General features: G+C 46.7%; 1 protein-coding gene across 1 annotated transcript in view; it reads right to left on the bottom strand.

Annotated features, from left to right (window-relative positions):
- Window positions 1-21,196, bottom strand: part of LRPPRC (leucine rich pentatricopeptide repeat containing) — a 665,201-nt gene that overhangs the window by 540,408 nt on the left and 103,597 nt on the right. The window contains exons 7-8 of the mRNA XM_085612780.1: window positions 5,190-5,316; window positions 2,501-2,645 (exon numbers count right to left, since the gene is read on the bottom strand). Coding sequence (XP_085468906.1) covers window positions 2,501-2,645; window positions 5,190-5,316 — 272 coding nt within the window. The remainder of the gene's footprint in view (window positions 1-2,500; window positions 2,646-5,189; window positions 5,317-21,196) is intronic.

The raw sequence follows: 21,196 nt of genomic DNA, 5'->3' as shown, positions 1-21,196 counted from the left end.
ATAAACACTTTTGTCACAAGATGAAGGGTTCTTACATGAAAAGAGAGAAGCAAAGGCAGCACATGCATGATCAACAATCCACCCATGTGTGGATTTTGGGCTATTGCATGAGATGCAGGAAAGGCATGAGGACAATTCAACTACCATTAAAAGAAAAATTGTGTTTGGAAACAAACCAATCCAAATAGTTGATGGTTCTTACAATTCTTGGTTTGCATTTTTCATTATATGCATGAGCGCAGCCCAGCTCTTTGTTAAATGTCAATTTGTCCCCAGCTTCCTAGGAGTGGGTAGAAAACTTACGTACTCTAATACAGATGGGTCCCTCACACTGGGCTTTAGCACCAACTCTTTTGGGTGCAGTTTGTACCATTAATTTTTGTGTGGTGATTTTGTGCCACAGCTACTACTTGTAACCTTATCCTTAACCAGCATTTGCAATGCAATAGATCTCGAATTACTGAAAGTTTGAGCCATTGGCGGTATAATTATTTGTAACGCCAATAGGTCAAACTTTTACTAATGCGAGGCCAATTGCATGGGAAAGAAGGAAGTTGGGCGGAAGGGCCGCAAAAAACGAAAGGCACGGCCGTCATTGTTTAAGTTGAATGAAAAATTAGAGATTGAGGCGCAGCACCCAAGAAAAGAAAGGCACAGCTCCCCAAATTCTATTTTTTCAATATTTTACGTTTTTCGTAAGCAGCACGCTGCTTCTGCTGCTCTACTTACTAAACGCATATAATGTTGAAAACATTGAGTTTGGCGAGACACGCCTAAGAAAAGAAAGGCGAGGCTTGCTAAACAATTTTTTCAATATTGTACATTTTTCACAAGCTGCGCAGCACGCCATCTGTGCCGCACTGCTTACTAAAAGCATATAATCTTGAAAAAACCGAGTTTGTGGGGGGCTGAGTCGAAAAAAAGATATGGGTGGTCGGCATTGTTAAAGATGAGGGCGTACCTCCATGCTTATAATAAGGTCTTGTGCAGGGTGTAAGAGGGAAAACGTATCATGTCTGCAACATCAGCTAGGAGAAAGTCAAGAATAAAATAGTGCTCACAGACTGTAAATAAAGGATACCAAGTAACAACACATGTAACAGGGGCAGTCCTCATGGGAGGTTACAATAAGAGAAAAGGCCCTACTAAGGAGGGGCTACTAAGCCTATTTTCCATTTACAAAGGACGTTAACAGCAGCCAATCAAAAGATGGGCGGAAAGTGGGCGGAGCTTAATGTCCATATCCTAAATAAGCAAAAGACACACAATTGATGGACGGAATGCAGAACAAATCAAAACATTCACCCCCAGTCAAGAGATATGGGTTAAATCCATCATTCTTTTGCTCACCATGCCACCCCAGTTTATACCTGGCCATATGCAAATCAGTCTTGACACTGTGCCTCATGGGAACAGTCTAGCCCGAACTGCCAAGCCAGGTCCTCCCTGGACCAGAAACAAGCTTCCTAGGACCGGTTTCGGGGTTTCCTGAATAAAGCATGTCTCGGAGAGACAGCGCAAGCACTGCCCAGGCGAGACCTAAAACTGGATATTGCCACGAGGACAGCACAGTGGAAGGGGTAATTAGGGAACACAAAAATATATCTGTGCATGCGTTTTGGATAGTGCATACACTACTTCATACACAACAGATGCAACTTAACCAAATATAATGTCCAGTAGTGGACATTTTAATTTTTATCACAGAAATTAGAGCATGGGTGCATCATTTGATAAACAACATTCTTTACGGGGGCTGCGGATAAAATACATTTTAATAAAAGACTCCATTAATAGCGGTTTCATCATTTTTCACCCTTTTAACAGTTTCAAAAGCACTCATCCTATATGTGTGCTTAGCATCTGGCTTTGATCTAGACAGCGCCATTAAGTTACCGCCTGACCACATCACAATCACTGGACGCAGCGCTGCAGGAAATTTTATGTCCCAGCACCAAAGTGCATTTAGAACAGCAGCAGTTATAGATAAAATTAAAAGAAGTACTCCTTACTCTAACCAACGCAAACCTGCAACATTTCCCACCAACTTTTTATAATGTCAATTTGAGATTTCTAAAATGTGTCGAAAGATCACAAGGTTTCATGGGCGACGACACGGAATGGAGAATTTTAAATAAATATATATATTTTTAGCAAAGCAAAAGAAAAAAAGCTTTGACAGTGACTAGCAGCATCTCTTGAAAAAGACTAGAAATGCCATGCCATTAGAATACCTAAATTAAACAGGTGTGATATTTTACAGTTGCATGGAGACCCATGCTGGTACCAAACAACAGTTGAGATTTTTAAGCTAGCTGCAGAAAAAAGGCGGAAGCAAGTTGCTAATAGAAGATAAGAGTGATGCAAGCAATCTTAACTTTTTAAGCATGGCATGCTAAAGAGGAACGAAGTCGCCATGGGATGACAGAGTGCTGTTGGAAATACTGGTGCTGTAATTAAAAAATGTTAAGTGTTTTGCGGGCAGATTTTAAGGCTTTACCTGGCACATATCCCCGGTCATATCGCATCCGTTCTACAATCTCCGGCACATACTGAGAGTAGCCTGCCTTGGACAAACTCCAAATAATCTGCATTAAATCTCTGTCTGTGAGATTTCCCTCTGCCTTCTCAACCTGTCCCAGCGTCTGAAAAGAAACACCACAAAATTTGACGGGTGATTACTAGTCTACTGTAAATTTAAAATGAATTATTTTTAAAAAATGTAAATGCTTGTGGAGCTGTTTTAAGAAGACAGTTCCCAAGCTTCATTACCAAACATTTTAATTTGTTCGAAAGAATCACCCCCACCCCCTTCATTGCTCACATTTACCTTGTTGTATACCTCACTGGTGAAAGCCAGCAGTCACAATCATTTTGCATGTTGTGGGTTTCACTGTACACATCACGAGAAGAGAAACCCCATTCAAAACAGAGGTCCTTTGAAATGTGTCATGCTACCACCTAACAGACAGATGCCAAATACTTTTTGAAAGGCAACAATGGCATTTAATTTCTTAGCAGTAAATGACTATAAATTTTAAGTGCACAGGAACATTGTCATACAGAGACAAAAATACTATAAAACGACAACATTGAAAACATCAAAATTATTTAAGAAACAGCAACTTACATACACTATGAACTAAACTGTTTAAAGATGTTTCCTTTCTTAAAGGAAAGCAGTCATATGCAGAGGCGATATCGACTAGTGATGAGATACAGAGAGATGAAGCCAATCAATAAAGGTTTGTGTTGTAATATTTGAAGAGAGAAAATAGAATTCTACTATAGTTAAAGAGAAACTGTGGGAAGTAGTTTTAACCACCATTCACTGTGCCTGCTGTATGAAAATAACAAGCATTGGCATAGCCAATAGGTCTCGCTATTGGGACCATATAAGTATTTAGTTATGCAGCACAATATCCTTGGTGCAACCACATCAACTGTTGCATGTCTAAACACTTATAAGGTCCCAAAGGCGAGATCTATTGGCTATGCCAATGCTGGTTCTTTCTTATGATCGTCTATATAGGTTTCAATTTAAAACATGTCTTGCATGCCTCCAATGTACATTATCTGTCCTCACTGTACCATCATCTCTGAGAAGCAAACTCCAGAGAAAGATATGAGGAAATTATTGACCGGCTTAAAGATCCAGAACGTTGCGTCTGAATTACAGTGTACAATTATCCTTGACTGCTGTATGTGGCGCCTCTTACAGTGCAACTAAAACAATGGAAAGCATGCAGTGTCTTACCCTGTAATGTGCGTCCTGTGAAATGTCCTATTCAGAAGAGTATGACACAAGCTCTCTATCTGTTGGGCATTCCGAGTTCAAGCCCACCAACGTAGCGACCTAATTCCTGAGTTGTGACATGTTAGTATAGTGCTGCGCTTGCACGTTGCACGCATCAGATACCACAAGCCTTTAGTTATCTAGGTCCCAGTCTTATGGGGTTAGTAATCGGGAAGGAAAAAGGGCTGAAAGCAATGGCTGAGGGTTTTTGGAAAGAAAAGCAATGACAGGAGGGTGAGGGGTGCGGGAACTGAAAAAAGTAAGGGAAGGATGAAAGCAGAGTAACTGAACACAGTAACGGGAGGGGGCACGATTGAAAACAAAGACGTAAAGGCGGAAAGGTTAGAGAGCAGCAAAAAATAATAAATAATGGCAAAATCAGCAAGACTGAAAACTCACCAAGAGCACACTCTGTAATATCACATGGTGACGCGGGAAAGCAAAAGTGTTCTGCTTCTGCTTAATGGAGGGGGGGGGGTGGGTTGGCGCGGCCCTGAAAGTGACACGGGGAAGAGAAAGTGTTATGCTTCTGCTTAGTGAGGAAGAGAGGGGGGCGGGTTGGCGCGGCCCTGAAAGTGACAGCGAGCGCGCGCTCACAACAGCAAAATTGAAAGCAGGCTGGCGAGTGGCAAATGGCAGCAGTGCACGTCGCGCGCGCTTGTGCGCATAACAGCAAGCTGGTGGCCGGCAAAAGCCTGTGGGTAGCACTTTGAAAACCCGCTTACTAAATGTCTCGCCAGAGCAGCGCATGCGCTGGCTCAGGCGAGACCTAAAAAGGTGAAGGCAAGGAAAAAAGAAATGCGAATGCGACTAATAATGCAAGGTGTGGTAACATACATGTGGTAACTGATAGGCGCAGCATCTTAATCCTATGCATTATCCCCTTTTCATAGTTTACTGCACAACATTAACTACAGAGACATGAGTGAGAGTTTCAGTGTTACAGGTTTCCCTTTCACACAGTTATTTCTATGATCCACTTCACTCATCTGCATAAACGTATAGGTGCAGAAGAGTCAGGCTCACGGACAGCTCAACATTCACGATCAGCATTATCTGCATTTTATTTATAGCAATGCAGTGACTGCAAAGCACAATTTTCACAAAAATCCCCAGAAACACATGTAGATGGAAAGGGGAAGCCCTAACAGAATTATAAACAGTTAAACAAATGGAATGTATAAATGTAATCAACTATGCAGAAACGGATTGCTTATTGCAAACACTGGCACAATATTAGACCACTGTAGTATGTGAGCTTCAAAGGGGGGGCGGGGTCTGTGGAGTTAAACTAAATAACCCACATGATACAAGTCAGGACTTGCGACTTTTGAGCATTTTTAAAGAAACCTTAATATTCTTCTGCAATTTAAGCTAAAAAGAGCAAGAGCACCTGTTTAATATTGTTAAAGTCTCCCTTTTCAGCGTATGCATTCAGCAGTGCAACATATGTATCAGGACCAGGCTCGATTCCGGCACCTCGCATGACAGTGAGGATATTTTCAGCATTTTCCATGTCACTGTAATGATAGAACACATTAACCCACATTAAAAGTAATTTGCATTTGTCTTGTAGCAATCATTTACATGGCACCTGTCTCAACTGAGCACAATTAGACAACCCTTTCAAATTCCATTTCAGGCATCATGTAGTATAAAAGAAAAATATATGTATATAACCCATTAATGGTGTATTTACACCAACTTCAAAAAATAATAAAGAAAAAAAAACAGTGGTGCTGCATTACCCTTAGTGCTTAGCTTTAGACTCTCACCTATTACCAACCAGTGTGAACTGCTACCACAATATGGCCAAAATGTGCTTCTAAAAAACGATTAAAAGAAATCAGGCAGAACCGTAATTACACTGGTACTGCACATGCGCATTCTTCCAAGGCTCCAACCTACCCTCTCCCTTGATTACCTACAGCCCAACTACAAGAGCTCCCATTTGATGACCTGCCTAGCAACTCTCATTTGTTGATGTAGTATTGTGAGTTGGAAACATCTGAACGCCAAAACACAAAAATAACATTAAAAACAAAAAGGTAAATGTTTCATGTGTATGCACTCGTTCACATTCTAAACAAGCATTTGCAATGCAATAGGTCTCGCAATGACATTATTTTGAGATATTGACATTGTAAATGGCAATGCCTTTAAAAAAAATTAAAAGGCATTGTTATTTACAATACCAAAAGCCACACCTATTGCATTGCATAGCACGGCGTCCGTGAAGACAGCGCCGCGCTTATTAAAGTAAAAAAAAAAAAGTGTGTTGGGAAGGCAGAGAGCATTGGCATAGTCAATAGGGCTTGCTTTTGGGACCTTGTAAGCTTTTAGTTATGCAGCACAATATCCTTGGTGCAACAACATCAACCGTTGCATGGCTAAACACTTATAAGGTCCCAAAGGCGAGACCTATTGGCTATGCCAATGCTTGTTATTTATGTTTTTTTGAAAACCTGCAAGATGTGCGTTAACAAGCACTTTGTACCTCTAGTCCTTGCTTACAAGAAGCAAGGCTGGCAGTAGCTGCGCCCGTTTTACTGACAGCTTTGCTTCTCGTAAGCAAGGACTATAAGTACAAAGTGCGTGTTTGCGCACCTCTTGCAGGTTTTCGAAACACATATATAAAAAGCATTGTCATTTACAATCAAGGATTGAGTGCATGTCTCGCATGCCAAAACTGGGAAGCAGAGGCACGCTACCAGCAAGGTAACGTAAAATGATTGGCGTCTCAGCAGAATGAGTCTCCCACACTGCACAGACCTTTGACCTTCAAGATGAATGAGGCCCCTCTGAATAACTGAGGGCCCTTAAATGAGTGCTTGTGATGTGCCCTGTCTATTGGGGGGGTGGGGGGGTGGGGGGGGAGTTGCAGCTATGATTCCCTCATAAGGGGTACTTACACATCCGCATTGGAGCTGTAAACATTTAGTGAGAAGGGCCCAGCGCTCAGAACCACGTTACTGGAATAGTGAAGGCCCCGCGGGCCACGAATAACACGCGACAGCTGCCTCCATTTCTGCAATGAAACATTTTGGGGTGCTGCTAACGTCGGCGACTATATGAAGGCTCCAGTCTGATACCTGGGCCCTGGCTCGGCATCTACTTGGAAACTCGAGCCAAAAACGAGCCGATCTTTGAGGAGGCTTCGGCCCCCCTCTCCACTTCATGTGGTTGAAAACTGCACACAGGGCCGCACTGGAGCTGTGGGGCGAGGGAGCCAAAGGGAGAATGGGAGTGGAAAAGAGCAATGGGGGGGGGGGGGGGACAGGAATTGTGAGTACGACCCTGGTTACGTGGACGTGTGGAGGCATGCACAGATGGAGAAGGGCGGACAGGTGCGTTTTTGCTGGCTGTCATTTTGGGATATTGTTGAAAGTTGGGGGTACTTTAATTGTCTGGCCCCTCCCTTGCTTTATGTGAGCAAAGAGGAGGGAGTGGGAACCAGGCTGGCACACTGCACAGATCTGGAGGGGAAATTCAATCTTTGCGGTGGATAACATGAGAAGCGTGTTCAGCCGAAAACAAAGAGACGAACACGATGTGAGAGCTACACTGTGTGCAGACGGCGGAGGAACAATAATTTAACCAAGAGCAACCACAATCACAAAACTGAATACACTCGTTAGAGAGCAATGCCCTGCTGCTAACAGGCGGCTACACCTGCACAGCTATATCCGAGCGGGACCCTCCAAAAAGTTAATTTTGTAGATTTGAGCAGATTTCAAATGAGCCTCGCATGCCAGTTTGATCACTTCATAACTACCCTACTGCTGGCTGGCCTCAATTCTTACAGCGCCTCATGCTCTGAAACAATTACCGAATTGTTTGCACTTTATTTATCAAGCTTCGGAAGGGTAGACAGCCTGGAATTATCATGTTATGTGATCTCGGGAAACAGATTCTCAGCTGGAGGGGTGCACAGCGGAGCTGGGGGCTAGGAAGAGAACACTTCTATATGAAACGTGCCACTGTCGTCATCGAAAGCACACGTAAAGCACCTGGCTGAGATATAAAGTGTCACTCCATGGTTAGAAAAGCTGTCAGTCCCCCACCAACGGCGGTTGTGTGCAGGTATACCGCCGGTACCCACACCAGAGCTTCCACGTGTCTGTGAGTGTGTGTCTCCCATAAACACGGCACATCTGACATGTTCGCCCTCTTTTATTCCTCCTTTGCAGCTGGGAACACAGTGCCTCAACGCGACGAAAGCTACGAACTCCCGCGGAGCACCGGCAACTCTGAATCATAAAAAATAAATTTGGTGTGCGGTTTGAAAAATAAAGGACACACTATGCCCTGCTGAGTTTCCCGATGAGGTTTCTGTTTTTCTGCCGCCAGCCTCTAACCCCGGCTTTGCCAATGACGTCCCTGTGCTCGACATGAAAAAGCACAGATCTGTACATATGCAAACAGAGTCCCTACTAGAATGAGTTTCTGTTGCGCGACCAAGGTTCTAAATAGGCTTCCTTTGAGCGACCACAGCGGAAAGACAGATTCCCAAATTCATTGTTTTACACCGCTTGTTAAAACAAGCAAAAGAGAAAGCAGCTCCATATCCGGACCTGGGAGGAGACCTGCGAGGGAGGGGGCTGCCCGCGCATGCGCGGTACCTTTAACTTTCGCGTGTTCTGCGGCTCGGGGCTCCTGTGAGCAAAACGGAGCCCCGCGTGTTGCTGCAGTGACCGCCAGGAACAGCAGAGGAGCAGCGCAGAGTCCCAACAAGAGCCGGTAAGTGCTTGGAGCGCGTGTGCACATTTAAAAAAAAAAAAATGAAATTGCATGAGGCTGCTCAGGACGGAAGAGGACAGGAGATGTGCACACCGCGTGGCTGTACGTGCGCGTAGACCAACTCAAATCCGCCAAATCCTGCGCGTGCCCATCTCCTGTCCCACTTCCAGCGCGAGTCAGCAACAATAGATCTCGCTGGCGACAGCAGCGCTTCGCGCTGCGTTCGCCAGGCGAGACCTAAAAACGGACATAAAGTGCAAATCAGGGAGATCAGTGAGGAAGGACGAGAGTATCGGTATAAAAAATCCAAGACGAACATTCTACAGTAATTTTTAAAAAAAGATGTGTAAAATCGCCCATGCGCACACCTTAAGTATTCCTAAGGCTGGAACATCCCTTTGGAAAGTCAAAGTCCTTTTCTTGGCTCTAATGGAACATGCAAGAATAAATCCGAAGAAGTCGAATACGCTAGGTTTTGTTAAAAGTGTATTTTGGATAGAAGATTAACATGTGTTATTTACTCAGTTGACCAGTGGCCCCAAACACACAAACAACGGACCAGTGACTGGTACCCTCCATGGCCTTCCCAGGAAAGGGAGCCTGGCTCAGGGACCTAAAAGCTAAATACTGTCTGATTCAAGGGCACAGTGGCGATGGAAACTGTCAAGCAAATCAGAGAATATTTAAAACATAATGATGCAGCAGCAGTGGGAAAGCCATAGTATGGGATGCAATGAAGTCAGCACTACGATGCACTTTCATAAGAGGTGGCCAGCCTGAAAGCTGGGAAATTAACTTCAGATGACACTGAAGGAACTGGAGTATCCACATAAGACAATCCCCTCCTAAAGGCTATGGCATAGGCTCGCTTCAGTGAAGGGAGTAAACTCCAGAAACTGGAGACAGACAATCCTGGCTAGAATGGGATCATGGTTTCATGAGGGTTGTAATAAAGCCACCGGGGTATAGGCTAATAGACTATCAGAACACCAAGCTCATTCCTTTGTAGTCGAGGTGCAAGATAATGGTGGCAGAACACTTGTGACATAAGAAAAACATCAGTATTTTAATTCTGTTCATCGAACTTTATGTATCCCAACACCACAAACGGTGCAACTAGGAAAGACTATGCTACCTCCATGCAACTGCCTGAGCTAAGCAGGGTGTTGGCAGACCCTATAAGCTCTCCATAACTAAAGACAAGGTAAAATGATTAACTACTTGAAACCACATATGGTACTGAAACCGGCTGGCTTTATATAAAGTTATGGCTCTGCTGCTGGTTGACACATCATCAAAACCTTTCACTGAGCTTCAGAGCTCTACAGGCATTGCACAACCTGTGGACAAGGCCATGGTTTACAGACTCCTTAAACCAGGTTAGAACCTCTGCCAGAATTTCTTTTAGTCTCATATCATAACTTAATACTGATGCCAAGACTTCTGTGGGGGTTTTGTCTGGCAGAACAAATGAAGCACTGCCATCATTAGTACACATCGATCAGGCAGCTTTTGTGAGAACTGTACTCTAGCGAAAATACCAAGAAAGCTTTGCATTTAACTAATATAGTAATGTGTAGAAGAAGGGATGCTGTGTTTCTCTCCTTCAACGCTAAGAAAGCTTGTGATCGGGTCCACTGGGATAGGATTGCGGACATATTGTGGTATTTTTATCTTGGACCTCGATTCTTCACTTGTGTATTGGCCAATTGCTAAAGACCTAGAGGCAAGATTAGAATGAACAGGCAGTACACGAAGCCTGTAGTCATAGGTAGAGGTATGCAAATGGGGTGGCCCTTCTCCCGATCTCCCCATTGTAATGTGCCTGCATGGCTGAACCTTTGCTACAAAGGATCAAGGAGAATGCAGTTATTAAGTCAGTAACCTTTGGGCAGGATGGCTTCAAAGACACAGCATTTTCAGATCATATTCTGCTTGCAATGGTGGAACTTGGGAGTCTTTAGAAGAGATTATACTAGAATTGAAACAGCTAGAGTTAGCCTTCAGTTTCAACATTAATCTCAGTAAATCAAAAGGGCTGTTGGCAACACTAGTGATAGATGAAGGCAGTTACCATCTTCGGTTGGTCGCTGGTGGGGCGTACAATTCCTGGGGTTCAGACCAATGCTCAACTTGGAAAAATAAATGTCAGAGAACGTCATGTTCTTATATCCGTGCTTCCCAACATGTTCAGATACACAACCCAATTTTTTGAATGGCAAACTTTCACGACGTACTTTGGTTGAATGGATATGAGGCAGGACAATGCTTTAATGTAATAACAGCAATTGTTTGTAACCATCAGGAACTGGACCATGCCCTTCGATACTGGACTGTGGTAAAATTATTGATCACCATCTGCCAGCATTAAAAGTGGCAGATGGTGAAACAGTGGAGTCTGGAGCTGGAACACTTTTCAGAATTGGGTGCTGGTATGTGGCATCCATTCGCTAAAATCACAAGGGTTCTGTAAAATGTTGGTGTTGATACCAGTGTTTTTAGCAAATCTGAGAAACGCCTTCTGCAACAGAATAGGAGTTAAGGCCTCATATCCGTTGTTGTGCTAAAACAATGTGGTGCATTCTGGACTTCTTATACATATTTTGCATTTTCATATAGCAGGAAAATGACCCAAGGGTGATGGGACACTTTACATCAGTGCCAGATTACATTACGCAGGGAGAGATTAGTTTTATTATAACCACAGAAGATTAGGTGATTTGCAAAGGATGTTTAGCCAATGCCGGGACCCTAACCTAGATTCCCAGATCCAAAGTGCAAAGCTCTGGCGGTTAAGCAACATTTATATATTTCTCAATTTTTGTGTGAAAGTCAAACTCAAGTGGCATTGGTGTGTATGGCCAAGCATAGTGAGCACATTCTCTGTTACAATGGTTTTGTGAAGCAATAAAAACACCAGCAACAAATACTGTAAGGATCCCTCAGAGTCTTGCTTGGGAATAAGCTAGAAACACTCTACCTTATAGAGATTTGTCACTATCACATCAGCATCGTGGCACACAGAAGGACACTGCACTGGGTCAGGCGCATAGCAGTCCTTAAATTTGTGGTCCTCTATAAAATACTATACGTCCTTCATACACTTCTACCAAATCCAAGGATGAGTGACGTGGCAAGCTTGCAAGCCTTTAGTAATGATTTCATATTGAGATGCAGGTGGGGAGGGGGTCAAGAGACTGAGAAATGGCTGGATGTAATGCATTAGATACCCTGGAAGATGGGAATGAGGTCCCATATTCCTTGCATTATTATCAAGACTACTAAATGTAGTATCTTGCGAAGTGTCTCGTGGGGAAACTGATAAATTGTGGTGCTTTAAAGACAAAAATTTGAGAGCATGTCCATTTGATGAAAAGCATTGCTTCAAAGGAACAAAAGGTGAGTAACACGTACGTAGTAGCGCCAGTACCACACTATACTCTGATGGTACTGGACAACGTGAGGCACAGAGAAAGGGAGTATTAGATTGAGATATGTGCATCAAGGGCACGCCTAAAATGTCAAGACACTTAAGAGTTTGTGCTTCCTGAAGAGGAAATGTATGGATATATACAGCTTAAGAGGCTGGAGTGAGGGAGCTAACCCCATTTGAGACCATCGACCACACTCGCTACAAGGGAAAAACCATCTCCTTTTTAGGTCTCGCCTGAGCTATCGCATAAGCGATGCTCTGTAAAACATTTAGTAGGTGGGTTTAGAAAGTGCTACCCACATTTTTGTGCTGGCGACAAGCTTCAGTGCACGATGGCGTGCACGCGCACAGCTGCTCCCCGCATTCACCCCTCCCTTCTCGCTCAGCCATCTGCCTTTCCTGCGCCAGCATTCAGCACCATACCCCCCCCCGCTGCTGTGCGCGCAAGCGCATCCCTAGCGTGCGTCACCGCGATCGCTTTCGCTTTTAGAGTGATCGCGATGAGGGATTATCAGTGTGTAAGTGCTTTCACTTTAGCCGCGGCAGGCGCGCGCCTGCACCACCCCTCCCCTGCTGCCTCTCCATTAATTGAAAACATATGTGCTTTCACTCCATTCAGACTCCAAAAACTACACACACAACTTTCCGCTGAGTCAGAGGCAACACTCCAGACACCTCTCACAGCAGTTACCATGTAGGAGGTTTAACTTGTAGGTTCTCTATGCAGTCGTCTTTTTACGCGAGGTCTGTGTTCTGGAGGTTGCTCTTGAATATAACCATCAATAACTATTGATGGATAAGTATTCAAAAACTATTTCTTTTTAAAATTGAACATATGTTATTGGGTTTATCATGTCCTATTTTGCAAATACTGAGGACCAGTGACGTAGGCATTGCCCCAGGGTCAGGAAGCACATATATGAGTCTGTCTCTGTTGCATTTCACTGCACACTGCTATCAACAAAGTCATGTGCTGGCCTAGTAAAGAGATCATACTTTCAAGACTTTAAAAAAAAAAAAATATTTATTCAAAACCTATTTTTGATATAGCGGAGATTTCATCCCATTTTTTGTGAGACAGCTCTCTTTTTCTATCCAATTAATGACCCCTTGCCGAGTTCGATAGCTCAGATGAAGAAGGGCTTGCTTGCAAGTTTTATGTGTAGCCTACAGGTAACTCATTAAAACACAAGCAAATAGGTCTTTACCTTTTATCATTCTTAGGGTGACAAAATGAGTGGCACGCATTTGGGTAAAAATAACCAGCTTTTTACATTAGCGCAACATGCGATTTATTTTTTGGAGCTGAGTAGTTGAAATGCAGTGCTTTATGCTAATAATAACCATCACGTTTATTCCCTTCTTCATGTCTAGTGCCTCTCATCTCGCACTCCCTCCTTGCTCCAGAATCTCACTACAGACACACACTGCAGAGATGAAACTAATAGTGTCTATGTACTGGCGTCTTTCCTCCCACCTCACTCCTAACTCTTCGGAGAAGTCTTTCCAGTCACAAGGTAAAGTGACTCCTCCTTTCGTTGATAGTGCGTATGGGTATCGACTCCAACGCAGTGTTCAGTTTAAAAATTCATTCGGCAGGCCATTAGGACCCGGAGTCTTACCTGCTTTCTGGTGACCTATGGCCTCGGTAACTACCGCCAGTGTCAGGTCGCCTTCAAGGCTATCTCGTTCGTTGGGTGTAAGGGTGGGCATGTCAATACTCTGAAGGTATTGGCGTATCGGAGAGTCTTCCGCGTGGATGTGGGCTCCATAAAGAGTCTTGTAATAGCGCTCAAAAGCCCCCGCGATATCCTCCGGAGCGGTATAGATAATCTCTTGGTCCTTTATCGACAATACCCTTCATTTTCAGTGAAATATAGCTGGGAATCAACACTGGGCTCTTCAGCGACAGTCTCGTCCCGCAGCTCCCACGCATTAAGCCTCCACTGCGGAAGCCTTTGACCACCTCCACCACCCATTTTCATGAGCAGGGGAGAATGGTCCGAAATTCCCCTAACCAGGTAGTTAATGTCGGCCACCCGTTGCATCTCTACTGCCGGAGCGAAAAGGTAGTCCAAGCGGGAGACCACCTTAGGGGTTCCAGAAAAATAAGAGTAGGTCCGCCGGAGCGGATGGTGGTGTCGCCACAGGTCAGAAAGGCCCAGTGACTCTAGAAAAAGGGCCAGAGGTGTGATATCTGGGGTGTCTCTTCGAGCTAAGGAGTGGTCCAGCAGGGGATTCAATACTTTGTTGAAGTCTCCTCCAAGGATGTGTATGACGGGGCCAGAGTGCAAGAGGAGGTTAGTCAATTTGTCAAACGTGCTTTGTTGGAGGCGAAGTGGTGCATAGACACTAGCTAGAAAATAAGTCCTGTGGTTCCAAGCCCCCATGACCGCAGCATATGTTCCCTCGGGGTCCACCCACGTCTGCGTAACATGAAAAGGCGGGGACTTCCTAACAAGGATCGCTACCCCAAAGGAGCCCTTGGTAAATCCCGCGTGTGCCAATCTCCGTTTCACCTTATTACCCAAACCATTGACATTCTATGTCATTACTGTATATTCATCGTCTGGCATGGTAGTACATTAGCAAAATCCGTCCCAGTGTCTGCGTTCGATAGGAATGTGCCCCCCTTCCCCGCTCTGTGCAACAGTGTGAGCACATGGTTGAATCAAACTAACTCCTTTCCCATCAAAAAATCTCCAAAATATACTCAAACCAAGAAAACAGCCCCCCCACCCTACTCTCTTCTGACGTTCTCCCCATCCCCCACACTTGTCAACATGACAACTTTGGAGCAAATCGTCCATTAAGAGGTCTGTTATCCCGCCGCCCCTCCCTCCCAATTAACTACCCAATATCAAAAACCCACACAAACACACCAATCACTTTCCCAGTTCAATGGTAAACCAGTGGAGAACCACTGGAGCTCAGGAAAGTCTTACTGTCCGGCAGCGGCCAGCGGGCCCCGCCCCTCAAGTCTCTTTGCCTTCCACAGGAGGGTGTCTGGGCTGGTCATCTGGAACTTGGAGGGCCTGATCCGTCACATCCAGTCGCAGGATACTGTTCAGGAGCGGATGGGCACTGGGTGTCCCCATCAGAGTCATCTCTCTCAGACAAGTCGGAGTGGCCCGTATCCTCCAGTCCCTGCAGAGGATCAGCTGACTTTGAGCGACGCACCTCGTCTCCAGAGTCCGATAAGAGTGTGTCCGTGTCTCCGGATCGAAGGGTTCTGCCCAGTGTTCCCCCGGCTGACGACTTGGGCCGTAGACCCAGCCTCCGACGCTGGTCCTTAAGCCTGTCTTGGGACCGTACCCTTCGTTTGAGTGGGGACTTGGTGGAGCCTGACAGCTGTGGCCTTCGCAGTTGCGGTCGTTCCTCCACCCAGGACCACGCCTCCTCCGGAGTTTGGAAAAACAGCTTATCATCCTGGAAAATGACCTTCAGTTTGGCTGGAAACAGAAACATATATTGGATCCCCATGGCACGCAGTTTGATTTTAACTTGATCAAAAGTCCGTCTCTGTTTCTGCATATCACGAGAATAGTCTGGAAAGACCATCACCTTAGTATTCTCGTAGCGGACCTCTACTTTCTTCCAGATTTCTCCGAGTATTAAGTCCCTGTCGTGAAAGTTCAGAAAGCGCGCTATTAGGGGTCGTGGAGGAGCCCCCGGCGGCAGAGCAAAGCTGGGCATCCTGTGAGCTCGTTCTATTATGAAACAAGTCGACAACGGCGCCTGTGGCAGCAGATCCTTCAGGAAGGTCAGAAGGAAGTGCCCTGGATTACTCAGTTCCACTTTTTCAGGGAATCCAACAAATCGAAGATTGTTGCTCCTGGCCCGATTTTCTGCATCATCCACACTCCAGGCCACCTCTGCCACAGAAGAGAGAAGCCCCGCAACATCTTTTCGTGTGACTTGGGAAGTATCTTCCAGCTCCGAGATGGGATGTTCTGCCTCGGTCACCCTGTCTGAGACCTTGCGGAGATCGTGACGCAGCAGCGTCACTTCGGAGCAGACCTCTGCTATCTTCCCTTCCAAGCTCTCCCTGGACTCCCGGATACCCTGCAGAATGGACGCCCTATCCGGGAGGGAGGCGGGTCCACCCTCCGCACCCTGCGCAGCTGGTAGCGCTTTGGCGAAACGATCCAGTTTGCCCTGCCGGGACCGACGGGGTTCTTTATCATTTTCTTTATCCTTTGCCATGGTGGACACACACTGGAGGGGGACAGTCCTGCTGTCGCCTGCAAGGACTGCTGGGTTTCTCGCTATGGCGCGGATTGTGCGTCAACTTAATCAGAGGTTGTTGCGGCGGAGACCGCAAACAAGTTGCCGCTGAGGCTCTCCAGGCAATGTGGGGATACAGCAAGAAAGCAACCGGGAGCAAACCAAGCGTGCACCCTCACTCACGACGCCATCTTGTGATCCCAGTGAGGGCTCCGCAGTCAGGGGATCCAAACCTCTGCAAACGCCGTCAACCAGTCCAAAGAGGGGAGAATTCACGGAGGTGGGGGGCCGACAGATAAGTCGCATGAGGCCAAGCGACCTGCAGCATGTCACAGGAAGCAGGGCTGATATGTGCTAGCTGAGTCCCTCAAGGCTCTCTCATTGTACATGCCGAATCTGATATATCAGCGCCCCTCCCAGATAGCTCCGTCCCCGGCTCCACAGTGCCGCAACGTGGCCAGATTCCAAGACCTGCAGGGGTCCGAGCAGGGTGACAAAGCCACGGGGAGAGCACGCCCACCTTCGTGACCAGGCGGTCAATCCGCATGCAGTCTGCGCACTCCCGTAGCCTGTAGGGAGTTGGTGCAGTGCCCCCTAGTCAATCCTCAAGGACAGGACGGTTCGCCAAGGGTGATTTGGGAAGCACAACTCAGTGCTTCAGCGCTAGTATGGCAGTCCAAACAGGTGGGGTGGGGCACACATACAGCGCTATAGTCAAAGGTGTCGCACACGGGAATTCACCACCGCCAGGCGGGTGCAGACAGCGTATGTTGTCAGAGCGAGGGGGGAGAGCGGAAGATCTTCACCGCTAACCCCAGAGCCACCTCCTAAGCGGGAAATGCACCGGGCAGCTGCTGCGTGGGTCGGAGGAGGCGTGGGAGGTCGTCATTCATACAGGGCAGGCCATCCCAGGGGAGTGATGAATTATCAGCCGCTTCCTCACCAGTCAGGGCCTTAGGAAGGAGTCCGATGCAGCCCGTCGTGTTGGCGCTGACGCCACCCCCGTGATTCGGAGCGTTGCCCCACTTGCCAGCCTCACTGCTGCAGCGATGTCCTGGGGGGTCGTCTCGCCACGCCGTCCACCGCAGGGAGGGTCTCACTCCTGATGGGGATCCACGCAGCAGGCTCGCGGGTCGTCTTCCAGCGGTCACCACAGCCGCTCAGCGAGGCCCCGGGGACGGGTTCAATTCAGTGCGCCAGCGCCGCCATCTTGGAAGCGGCCGCAATCCAGCCGCGGATGTCAGAAATCTGCCCAGATCTCAGGTAGGATGAAGGTGGAGGTCTCGGTGGCGGTTCCGCTACACTCCTTCGGGATTCGGCCTTCTAAATATCCGTTTCAACGGCGAAGAGACACAGGATGTAACCAGGATCACGAGCAGGGCCAGCGGAGCTCTCGTGTAGTACGTCTACACCACCATGCTGCTGGCCACGCCCCCCATCGACTCCATTGTTAAGATTGTTTTCCCGCAAGAGAGTGAGATGGAGTAAGTGAGTGTAGTACAGAGATGTTCATGCGTATGTAATGTAGATAATGAGAATTGTAACAACTACAGGTGCCCAGGGACGTGGGAGGGCGCATGTGAATCTACAGCTCTACATACCAAGAACAGATTTATTTTTTTTGATAGTGGAACGTGCACCAGGAAAACGAAGTCCACAAGCTTATAAGGGAGTCCTTTAATTAACTTTTATTCTTCTTAGTAAAACATGCAGTCAGACAGCAGCCAATGCGTTTCGTTCCCAACAGAGGAACTTCATCAGTTGGAACGAAACGTGTTGGCTGATATCTGACTGCATGTTTAACTAAGAAGAATAAAAGATATTTAAAGGTCTCCCAAAGCGGTGGCTAAACAGCAGATGTTGCAGCGGTTCGCTCTAAGTTAGCAGTGCATGCCCAGACATGGGTCCCTTGCTCACTTTGCCACTAGATTCAGGCTAGTCTGGCTGATGAGGGGTGTTACCCCGAAACCGGTCCCAGGATGCTTGTTTCCGGTCCAGGGAACACTTGGCAGATCGGACTGGACTGTTCCCATGAGGCACAGGGTCAAGACCGATTTGCAGATGGCTGGGTCTGAACTAGAGTCGCGAAGTGAGCTAAAGAACGAGGATGGATTCAACCAAGACCGGACTGTGGTTGAGTGTCTGAAAAGTTACTGCGCTCCGTTCATCATCTCCTTGTGTTTGGCAAGTTGAGATAGGCAAATTTTGACTTCAGGAGCCAAATCCCTAGATTGAGCTCTTGGGATTTTGGTGTCTGACTTCTCCATGGTTGTGCATGAGAATCCTGGAACGGATATGCAGCTTTTGATGTGGAACTACTGACAGTTCTAAAAGTGTCATGAACCACGGTTGACCAGCCCAAGTGGTAGCTACTAGAATCAGTGTGAGGGATGTTTGCCTGAGCTTCCGAATCAGAAATTGGAAGAGAGGGAGATGCAGAAAAGCGTAGGCGAATATCCCCGACCAGTTCATCAATAGGGCATTGCCTTTGGATAGAGGGTGTGGGAACCTTGAGGCGAAGTTTGGGCATTTGGAGCTGGGGAACAGATCAATTTGTGGAAATCCCCATTGTTGAAAGTATGGAAGGAGAACCCAGGGATGAAATTCCCACTAGTGTATTTGATGCCGCCTTGTGCTTAGGAGGTCGGCAATCTGATTGTCCACTCCTGGGAGGTATTTTGCCAGAACATGAACTCTGTGATGACTTGCACAACACCAAATGGTCTGAGAGAAGCGTGACAGTTGCAGAGAATATGTCCCCCTGTTTTGTACATAGTACAACGCTGTCATATTGTTCATGCGGACTAAGACAACTTTCCGTAGGAGGTAAAAATGAAAGGCTTTCAGTGCTAGATATACAGTTAGAGGCTCTAGATAGGGAATGTGCGGAGCCTTTGAAGTGTTGCTACAGCCTGCCACTCGCTACTTTGTTGACGCGGGAGCCTTTTGAAGTCTTGCTACCGCCCGTTGCTGGATACCTTGTTACTGGACCACATCGCCCAGCTGCACACGCGGCGCGCATGCCGCCAACGCAAGGCACTTAAAACGCGGCCAGGATATCCGCTGTGCAGGACGCTAGCGTGGGACGTTCTGCGGACATTCCCAGGCCGCGCCCGGGCCGAGGCTGGGCTGGGCCTACTTTCTTGGTTCCCGGTTCCTTTTGTGAGCTGCATCCATATCCTGTAGCTGCCTCTACTTGTGAAACTTCCAGCGTCGGAGGAGGTAGGATTGACTTTTGTTACAGTTTGGTCTTGGCCCCTGGTTGCACTGATTCTTTTAACGTGAAAGGCTGTGGTCCATGTGGTTGGATTGATCGTGCTGTGCCACGGGCGCCTCTCGACCCCAGGACTGTCCATTTGTCATCTCTAATTGGGACTGCAGTATTCATCGCATTTGCCTTATAGTCTGCTGAGCCATGGTTAGATGCAAGACAGCATCAACCACTGCAAGGGCAAAGACTGGTACCATCCCCTCAGTATCTACTATGGATTCTTTCTTGCAGCGGGCTGCAGCAGTAATAGACAAGGAGATTGAGTTGGTTAATAGATGTGTCTCCAGGTCACCAACTAGTATCTCTTATCCCCCACTTGATGACACTCGCGTGTCCTTGGCGGAGGGGAATCTCTGAGCTTACCTATATGCTCTGGGATTGATGATGGCTCACAGGTTGGTGCTGGGTCTTCTAGTTTGTTAACAGCCCCTCCTAAGACTATGCCAAGGCCCCTTTCTCCTGTTATTACAATAAGTAATAAGGGGGGTAGTGAACTCCATCCACCACAAGGGACTGTAGGTAGTTCAACTATTAACTCAATGGAAACAACTTTAGTCACCAGAAGCGAAAACGTACACCTGCCCGCTAAGGGGAATACGCGGCTTGGTGCAGGTACTAAAAGGAAATCACAAGCCATTGGGGGTAAAGCGAAGAAATCTAAACCCAACCTTATTACCAAGCCTACAGCACCCGTTCCAGTAGCCCCAACCACGGGTGGCTCTGGAATCTTTCCAGGTAGCAATGATTAGCATGTTGTATTTAAAATTGGGACCGATCCTGGAGAGGTTGACTCAGATTGAGAAAAGACTAGCAGTGTGTAATACCACCTTCTCTAACAGGAGGGTTAAGGGATATCCCGGGACTGAGCACTGCAAGGGACTTTTTCATTGACAAATGTGTCTAATAATAACTCTGAACAGTCACGATCCCAACCACAGACGCAGTCTTTAGTAAGGGGGGGGGGGGGGGGGGGGGCTGTAACAACGAGCAAAGGCCCATGCAAGATTAGGGATATGCCTGCACAGGCGCAGATCCAGGTTGAAAGACAACCCTCAGGTGGTCAGATGCAGGGGAGTAAAGAGGTTCAGTCACAGTGCCCACCAGTTATTCATTTACCGCCTGAATCTACCCCTTATGTAGTGGTTTTGGGGAATGTTCAACCTCTTCCATCGGGAATTAAAGAGGATTTTGGACAGTTAAAGAAGAAAGTACTCCACTGGCTATCAATATCAAATAATACCACTGTGGGATCAAGGGTGGCAACAAATCTCATTATGGTGCATAGAGTTAGCTGGATAGGTAGCTCTCGTAAAACTGGCATGGATGATTAGGTTATTGTAAATTTTAATAGACCACATCTCGCCGAAAGGATCTTGTTCAGGGACCCTTATTCCTCTCCTCCTAGCTCTGGGTCTTCTGTTAGGGCTTTACCTTTAGGTTTTTTTTTTTTTTACAAACCGGATACATCACGGTATAGCCTTAGGAACACCAACATGGAAGCCCCCCCCCCCAGATGGCTGGTTACAAAGATTTCCTCCTGCATATGCACAAATGCCCCCACCTGCAGCACACTCATTACACCACCCAGGTCGACAGTATATCGCCCCTCCCCCTCTGGAACTACTTAATAGATTTTCTTCATTAGCCATGTTGGAGAAGTGTGATTGACTTACGAGCCCCACATTGTCTGCCGCAGAGTCCGATCCCAAACCGCAGGATTCCCCAGCTC

Source organism: Triturus cristatus, chromosome 6, assembly GCF_964204655.1.
Source record: "Triturus cristatus chromosome 6, aTriCri1.1, whole genome shotgun sequence".
Lineage (NCBI taxonomy): Eukaryota > Metazoa > Chordata > Amphibia > Caudata > Salamandridae > Triturus > Triturus cristatus.
Note: the sequence above shows the minus strand (reverse complement) of the source record. Positions and strands in the feature narration are given on the sequence as shown.